We start from the raw sequence: 9,551 nt of genomic DNA on the forward strand, positions 1-9,551 counted from the left end.
AAAGAATGTAGCTTTACAATAAAAATAAGTTTTCTCCGAAAAAATAATTTGCCTTCATTTTTTAACTATTTCACAAAAGCATCTCCATATTTAGCGCTTCACCCTACCCATTACATTTTCGTCAAGTTACAAAAATGTACAAAACTCCAGAATCCTTAGTCTATCAGTTAAACTTGTGTTTAAAAAGTTGTCTATTAGTGCGGCTTTTTGGCATAACGTAGGTCTTTCTAATATTTGGAAGTTATTGACAATTGCACATTTCAAAAAGTTAACCGTAATGAATTTAGAAATTTTAATTCCATTTTTTAAAGGAGAGTTTTTTTTTAGTATTGAACGGGCGGCAAAATTAGACATAAAAATACAATCTATATTGTTAATAGCAGCGGACATATTATTTCAGAAGGCAAGGTTATCTTAAGTAGCTATTCTTGAAATCTGTAAAACATCAAAAATTGTTTAAAAATATGTCTGCTTATTTCTAATCAAAAAAGGATTCGTGTTGAGTGCTTTAGGATTGGATTAACTGGAATAAAACGGGATTATAAAAAAGAAAAATTTATGTTTTATATTGTATAAACAAAAACGGTGGTTGTTGACATTCTTATTGACAGTTCCAAATATAAAAAATTGTATTTCATCAAAAGACTTTCCAGATAGTTATTAAATATTTATTTAATTTGTTGGGTTCTGTGTGTGTGCTTCTTTTAGGTTTTTGATAATATGACACTCAAAAGTTTCCTTACATAAAGTAGATACTTGATATGAATTTTTTAATTTAATTAAACACAAGGACGTAATATACCATTAGAAAGGCCTTTAATGCAGTATTTAAAAGTCTAAAAACTATCAAAATTGAACACAAAATTTTATAATTATGAGGTAATGAGGTTTTAAGTCAAAACGTCAAAACATTAAAACGCTTGCAAGTATAAATAGTTTTAAATTAAAACTAAAAGAAAGGGTTTTAATTAATTAAAACATGGAGGACTTCTAAAGCTATATTTAATTATTGGTCTATATACAAAAAAACTTTGTATATAGCCATATATACAAAATATTTATAAATTGAATACAGTATATTTTGCAAAAATTTAAAAAATTCGATTCTTTAAAATATTCTGATTTTTTTTTAATATTTTCTCATTGCAAATAAATACAAATTTTTCTTAAGATTTCTAGTTCTATATTTTTAATTCTGTTTTTTTAACCGTAATAATTTTTTTTTGTTTCTTTGTTTTTTATTTTTACTTGGTATTCACATTTAATATTGAAAATAAGTTTTGGAATTTATTATCTTTTTTTTTCAATATTTCGTATTATGTTTGATACCATTTTTAATGACATGTTTTTAATGACTATATATTATTTACGGATTTATTTTACGGGCTTTGCGATAAGACTACTTCATCATCTTGTCATCTTCTTGCCCCGCTATTTATATTTTACAAATACGAAAATTATAATTAATTTTATCGACAAATTTATTTAAAAAAAAAAAAGAAGGAAATTTTTGATCATTTGATTTGTTAAAGATAAAAAAGAAACTGTCGTCAAAATTTAGTGTTTTTTTTTTTTACAAAAATTACTATAGTTTTATCAATATTCGTCTAAATGCTTCCCAGCCAACATTTGGTCTTAAATGACGTCTTTTTAACGAATAATTGACGTTATGAACATCTTTTGAGTGTTCAAAATTTGTCTTTTTTACATAACATTATTAATTTTTACTACATAACATTAGTCTTAAAACATGTAAAAATCATGTAATCATGAAAACATTTAAAAATCATGTAATCATGAAAACATGAACAAATTGTTATTAGTTGTGTGTTTAGTAAACGAATAAATTTTTAAATTCCATTAATGAAACTAGTTAATATTATAGTTTTAACAACTTCCAAATTTATATGATATATAATCATTTGTATGATATAAATTTATATCAGTAATAGCTTCAAATCTAAAAACTCATTTACACAATTACTGTTGGTGATAGAAGCAACAAAACAATTGCGATAAAAATCTCATCAAAAAACTCATTTACACAATTACTGCTGATGATAGAAGTGGCTGCAACAACAGATTACACAGAAGGTTATAATTTCATTAATTTCGAATCTTAAAAATTTTATTTTTAATTCTAAACACAAATTTACACACTAACTGGTAGTAATAAAAATTAGACACTGCTAGAGAAAACTTTAAGTTTCAATAAATTTTGATTTTATAATTAAACTACAGTCAAAAAACTATAACTAGCTACTTTATCATTTTGTCAAAAATATAAATTAACCCCCCCCCCCCTCATTTCATTCGACATTTTGCTGTACGCTTTTTTGAGTACCCTTCACCTCCTTAAAAGTACTTACGCTTTTAACCTAACTAACCAACATTTTGTGATATTTTTTTTAACTTAGTGTCTTTTCACTTTTATAATTGACCACCTGCCTCCCATCTTATAAACGCCATTTAAAAACAGCCTTCGCCCATCCGAACGTATACGGATGGGGGGAAGGCTGTTTTAACGTACGGATGATCCCTAATCATTTTAAAATATGATATAAATGTATTTATCATTGTAATTTGTTTAAAGTTTCAATAAAGTTAGCAAATATCAAAAATGTGAACTTTATATGGTACTTTAACCGAGTCAAATTATTAAGTTTATTTTACTTATTGCGTTGCATAAAATTATTTATAAAAAAGAATTTAATTCATTCAAAAAATTTAAGTAAAGCCAAAATAGTATGAACAAGGTATTTTCACACCATGCAACCGACTGAAAAGGTTTTAGACTTTTTTTAAAATGAAAAAATAACACCAATACTAATGACAACACTACTTATAAATGGTTAGTCAAATTAATAGCATTATAGTTAAAACTTATTCATTCTCTTACGACATTAACATTCTCTTTCGACATTATCATTCTCTTTCTTCTTGACACTAACTTGCTTTTTATTCATTTTTATTTATAAAATTAGATGAACGCTTAACTTGAAGCAAATAGGCAAACATTTTTTCCTCTCGAACACTCAATCCCTCCTTCCACCTCCCAATTTAAAAGCGGAAAAATAAATTACTATTATTATTATTTTTTTTTTTTAGTAATAATTAAGTACCAAAGTTTAAGTAAAACAAGCACCCAAGTTGCAAAAGTATTGCACAAAATATGGTTTGTGCAGAACAAAATAAATCCGTGAATATTGACAGTGTATAAAAAATGAGCAAACCTAAAAATAAGAATAGGATTTAAAAAAGTATTTTTAACATTAACAGAATGCAGGAAGTACAAAAGAAAACAACATATTTGCTCAATTTTTCTATATTTGTCAATAAATTAAAAATTTTCATGGATTCATTCCTCCTATAACATATTCTAATTGTTTTCTATGTTCTTTAAAAGCTAACCAATCAGATGGAGAAGTAGGAAGCAGACCCATTGAGTGACATCTCCAAAGTGCTATAACAATTCCAGACAAATTGCCTAAAAACCAAGCAATTTTGAGAAGAATTGCCTGTTTATCTTCCTCAAACATTTTAAAAGTTGTTTTGTATGCCATCATAGCTTTAATAGGCCTGAATATCATCATTCCCAGAATCATTATAGGAAAAATAGAAATTGAGCTTCCACCCATGTACATTATAAACAAATTCATAGGTATTTGTTTTGCAGGACCTGTTGCAATATTCCATGATCGTTTTGATATAAGCTTTGAGTCTGAAACCTGAGTTGCACCACTAGCATTTATTTTTTGATCAGTGTATCCAACAGGGTTTAAATGGTCATAATTTTTAACTTTTGAAATCACACCAGTTCGTGAAGGACTGTTGAAGTCTATACTCCACTTGTTTTTTTTTATCACATGACGAGTAGTCATTCTAAAAATAATTTTTTTAAACTCAGAAAAAATTATACTTTTACTAATTTTCTGTTATACATACATCCATATATATATATATATATATATATATATATATATATATATATATATATATATATATATATATATATATATATATATATATATATATATATATATATATATATATAAATAAACACACACACAAAATTTAAGAACAAAATATAGTAATGTTTGGAAATTAAAAAGAAGCAACAACCTAATTAACTATTTTTTTAAAGTAAGTATATATATATATGTATGTATGTATACGTATATGTATGTATGTATGTATGTATGTATGTATGTATGTATATGTATGTATGTATACACACACACACACACACACACACACACACACACACACACACATATATATATACTATCAATATATTCAAGTATTTTATAACTTTTATCATTTATATATGTGAAACACTGTATTATTATATATATATATATATATATATATATATATATATATATATATATATATATATATATATATATATATATATATATATATATATATATATATAGAACTCTTATATGTTGTCCGAAAGTTTTTTCCATATTTTGTTGACAAAAAGTAAAAATTGAAATGTAAGACCGCAATTATTTTTTTATTAATTGATAGACTGCCTGCCCCAACCAAACCCTCAGTCAATGTAGCAGCACTCCCTCGCAGGTCAGGCTAAAAGATAGTAGATGTAGCAGCACTCCGTTGCGAGTCAGGTTATTTGTCAGTCGATATAGCAGCACTCCCTTGCGAGTCAGGCTATTTGTCAGTCGATGTAGCAGCATTTCCTTACGAGTCAGGCTATAAGATCATCGATGTAGCAACACCCTGCGCATGATTTACAGTAAAAAAATAAAAATAAAAACATTTTATTAAAAAAAATAAAAATAAAAACATTGTTTATATTGCTAAAAACATTCAGAATGTTTTAAAAAACATTCTGGTCAATTAAATTTGCGTTTTTGTGGTTTTTTTAAAAAACGATTAATTTGTAATTAAATTAATGGTTTTGACTTTCGTCCAACACGCAAATGTTGGACGAAAGTCAAAAGTAATTAAAAGTGACGTATGTGTTGGCGTAAGAATCTTTTTTTTTATTTCCGTATATATATATATATATATATATATATATATATATATATATATATATATATATATATATATATATATATATATACATACACACACACATATATATATACAAATACATGGCAAAAGACATTGAGTCAAAAATTGACAGCTTTGACTTAATGATGCAGTATTGTAAAGTTTACAATACTCTACAAACTGGCAAAATACACTAATATAATTCAAATGAAACGCTATCTTTTCCCTTGTTATAAAAATACATTTAACGTAAACTCATAAAATGTGTATGAGTAATTTATCCTGAATAAATCAGGATAAAAGCTTTAAATTACTTAATACTTTTCAAAGTGTCGTAGTAAATATTTTTGTACTGGAAAAAAACGTTAAACTGACTTAATTAGATAAAAACTCCTATTTGGATGTAATTCTTTATTTTTTTGAATTAATTTTTCTAACAATATTTCAAGGGAGTATAGATACCCTCATTATCAAGTATAATATATATATATATATATATATATATATATATATATATATATATATATATATATATATATATACATATATATATATATATATATATATATATATATATATATATATATATATATATATATATATATATATATATATATATATATATACATATATATATAAATATATATATATATATATATATATATATATATATATATATATATATATATATATATATATATTTAACCATAAAATATGAAAATTTACAATAATATTTTATAAACTCACATAAATAAGGTTAGGTGTCACTCATATAGTTAAAAACTAGTCAATGGAGTGGCACCTAAAAAAAACAAAAAAAACAAATAAAACGCATAAAGAATTATAAATTAAAAAAAAAATTAAAAAGAAAAAAAGAAAAAAAAGAAAGGAAAATAAAGTACTAATGAATAAAGATGATATTAATAATTGAATAATATAATAAAAATAATAATATTAATAATAATGTGAATAAAAAAACAAATAGTAACTATATCATGATAACTTTACTAAATATTATAATTAATGATAAAAACAATGGTAAAAATAATTATAGTAAAGTTTATAACTATGACAAAAATTAATAAAATAACAATTGTAAAAATTAGGACAATAACCATAAAAACTATTACTACAATTGAATCACTATCAATATCATTATAAATAATATTAATAAGATTTAAAAAACAAAGATAAATTAATAATAATAGTAATATTAGTAGAGTTAAAAAAGACAGTATAAAATAAAAGTAATAATAGTTTTATAAATAGAGTAATTTAAAAAAAGCAATGATAATAAAAGATAAAAATTAATATTCATTAAATATATACTCAAATAAAAATTTCTTATTTTGGTTTCAATTGAGAAGAAGAATGTTGGTAATAATAAGGTATTTAGTTAATCTTTATTTTTATAAATGGTACTATTTGGTTCCAGTGAGAAATACATTGATGTTTTATAGAGCGCTTGCCATATTTAATAGTGTTAAAAAAGGAAGTGTGCAAGTTAAAATTTTCAGTATTTCGTATATATATATATATATATATATATATATATATATATATATATATATATATATATATATATATATATATATATATATATACATATATATATATATATTTATATATATAGAATATATACATATATATATATATATACATATATATATATATATATATATATATATATATATATATATATATATTCATATATATATATATATACATATATATATATATATTTATATATATAATATATACATATATATATATATATACATATATATATTTATATATATAATATATACATATATATATATATATATATATATATATATATATATATATATATATATATATATATGTATATATGTATATTTATATTACTTGGTAATGAGGGTATCTATACTCCCTTTAAATATTGTATACAAAATTAATTTAAAAAAATAAAGACATTCATACTAAAACATCCATAATAGACTACATAATAGTTACATCCATAATAGTTGCATCCATTATAGAAGTTTTTATTTAACTATATATTAAACTCTTTTAAGATGTTTTTTAAAAGTTAAACCAATTTAGCTTTACCTGTCTATGGATAAAATTATAACAGTTTCAAATTGGAAGAAAAGTTAAATGATTTCTCAAACCAGGAATTTTTGATATATATATATATATATATATATATATATATATATATATATATATATATATATATATATATATATATATATATATACATACATATATACATATACATATATTATATATGCAATACTTAGAAAAAAAGTTTATTAAATTGTTGCTTTATATTTTGTTTTCAAAGCATTACAATATTTTGTTATTTTGCAAGTCAAAATATACTTATAGTCTATATTTTACACTTGAGTTTTTAAATATTTATCTAATTTAGAAAGAATTTATCTAATTTAGATAGAATTTTGATTTATCTAATTTGGATTCTAAAAACATTTTAGCCTCATTAGTTGAAAAAAATTTTAAAATAATATTTATATAGAAAAGCAAATTAGTTTATTAAAAATATATCTTATGAGATAAGTTAAATAATTTACCTCAAAGTACTAAGAAAACTGTTTTTTCATAATATAATATATATTTTTTCATAATGTATAATATTAAGAAAACCGTTTTTTTATAAAATTAGGACAGCTGTATAATTTGGAAGTAATAACAAAAGTATATAAGTAAAAGTTTAAAATCAATTTATTAAATGTCAAATAAAGTCTTTTTATTTGTTAGATAAAACTAATTGTCATTTATTTCAACAAACTATCTGTTAACCATTTTTATTTTATATCATCTATTCATGTTTTTACTTTTTAAAACATTATTTAGAATGGGTTCGCTCAGCAAAAGCAAAAAAATTCACGCTCAGAGTTCTGCTTCCTAAATTCACATTATAATATAAACAAGGAAAATTTGCGTATTTGACTATACCTAGAAAAAAAGCCTTGTTTTCAACAAAGAATACTCAATTTAAGTCGACCCAAGTAAAACGTTTTGCAAAAATTGTTTATTTAAATAGTGAAATAATTAAATTCCACCCACAAATCCACCCAGCGCCCAGCTTTTATTTTATTATTAATTTTTTTTTAGGGAGGGGGGAGGCAAGGTCGTGTCCCGCACGAGGGCGGCAAGTGAATTTGGGAAAGAAATTTTGTTATTTCACATGTTGAAATTTTGTAATTGTAAACTTTATAAAATTTTATGTATATAAAAAGTTCTTTTTTATGATTTATGTAAGTTGAACATTTAATTTCATATTATTTTTGAATTTAACTTGTCATTATTTTCTTTGTAATTTACCAGCGAGTTTATTAAACTGTAAGTGGCGGCCGGAAAAAAATTTAGAACGAGGGCGGCAAAAAGGCTAGGGCCAGCACCAACTCCACCCTCAATTTTACTTGTTTTATCATTGTATCCTTTCTTAATTGATCTTATCTTTTTTTTGATTTTTTTTTTATAGCGCACATTTTTTTGTACATCTCTTCACACTTGAACGTAAATACTCTAAAGTCCATTTAAAGTATACTTTTCCTGGTATTCTTACAATTTTGGAATCTAAAGAAAGCAGTTCTAAGAAGTCTTTAATGAAATGAAGATATGGATAATGAATCTCTAAAACATATTTTTATTAAAATTTCCTTTTGATCGTATTTTCTATATCATGCCACTCAAAACAGACCATAGTAGCCTGTTAAGTAGTTTCTTGGTTAGGTGCTCTTTAACCATCAATGGTTTACCGTTGGTTAACAACTTTCCTCAATCACTGGTTTGAAAAGTTTACACCGTACACAAAATTGCTTTTGCAAGTGCTTTACTCATTTCAGTTATTTATATTAAAACTTGGATTTCAATCGGATGCAAAATTGGTGACAATGATACCAGATCAATTTGACATGAACTAGTATCAATGAACTGGTTTCAATTTGACATTAACTGATATCAATGAACTGATTTCAATTTTTTATTAACTGATACAATGAACTATTATATCTCCAATTGTTTACGTGAAGGAATGTTTATATACAACGTTGTCATGTTGATGTGGTTCAAGATATCTTGAGAAGGGTGACTTTATAACAGCTATCTTTTTGTTTTATTTCAATTGCTGGATTTTAAATTGATTTTAATAATAGAACTTTTAACAAAGTAAATTAATCTATAATTTAGTTTGATTTTTATTTAAGACTATGTTTTCCTTCTCTTTATAACTTTCTTTTCGATAAAATTTGAAATTTCTTTTCAATTCTTATTCATTGGAAGTAAGTAGGAAAGTTTTTGCAGTTACTTATTTATTTTCAATGTTATTAAAAATTATTTTTGTAACTGGGCAGTTTATTTTTTAATTTACGATGTCGTAATGTCGAGATAACTTTTAGTTTAAAATGTTAGTCGCAATGTTGAGATAATTTCGAGCTTTGTAAAAAACTCTAATATTTTTAGAGATTTTAGTGCATTTATAAATAGTTTGTTAAAATTTTAAATGTTTATCCCGATGA

General features: G+C 23.3%; 1 protein-coding gene across 2 annotated transcripts; it reads right to left on the minus strand.

Annotated features, from left to right (window-relative positions):
- Window positions 1–3,309: 3,309 nt before the first annotated feature.
- Window positions 3,310–8,104, minus strand: LOC100215165 (ER membrane protein complex subunit 4). 2 transcript variants are annotated; one of them, XM_065792327.1, is made up of 2 exons: window positions 7,987–8,104; window positions 3,310–3,882 (listed from the first exon to the last, which is right to left on the minus strand). In XM_065792327.1, the coding sequence occupies exon 2, from the start codon at window positions 3,879–3,881 to the stop codon at window positions 3,351–3,353; it is 531 nt and encodes a 176-aa protein (XP_065648399.1). In that variant the 5' UTR covers window position 3,882; window positions 7,987–8,104; the 3' UTR covers window positions 3,310–3,350. The 2 variants fall into 2 exon arrangements, with proteins under 2 accessions (XP_065648399.1, XP_065648400.1); XM_065792328.1 differs by lacking the exon at window positions 7,987–8,104 and adding an exon at window positions 5,773–5,797.
- Between the last annotated feature and the right edge of the window lie 1,447 nt (window positions 8,105–9,551).

The sequence above is a fragment of the Hydra vulgaris genome, chromosome 03, assembly GCF_038396675.1.
Source record: "Hydra vulgaris chromosome 03, alternate assembly HydraT2T_AEP".
Classification (NCBI taxonomy): domain Eukaryota; kingdom Metazoa; phylum Cnidaria; class Hydrozoa; order Anthoathecata; family Hydridae; genus Hydra; species Hydra vulgaris.

Coding starts and splice junctions, on each gene's coding strand:
- LOC100215165 (XM_065792327.1), bottom strand. CDS start 3,881: ATGACTACTCGTCATGTGATAAAAAAAAACAAGTGGAGTATAGACTTC.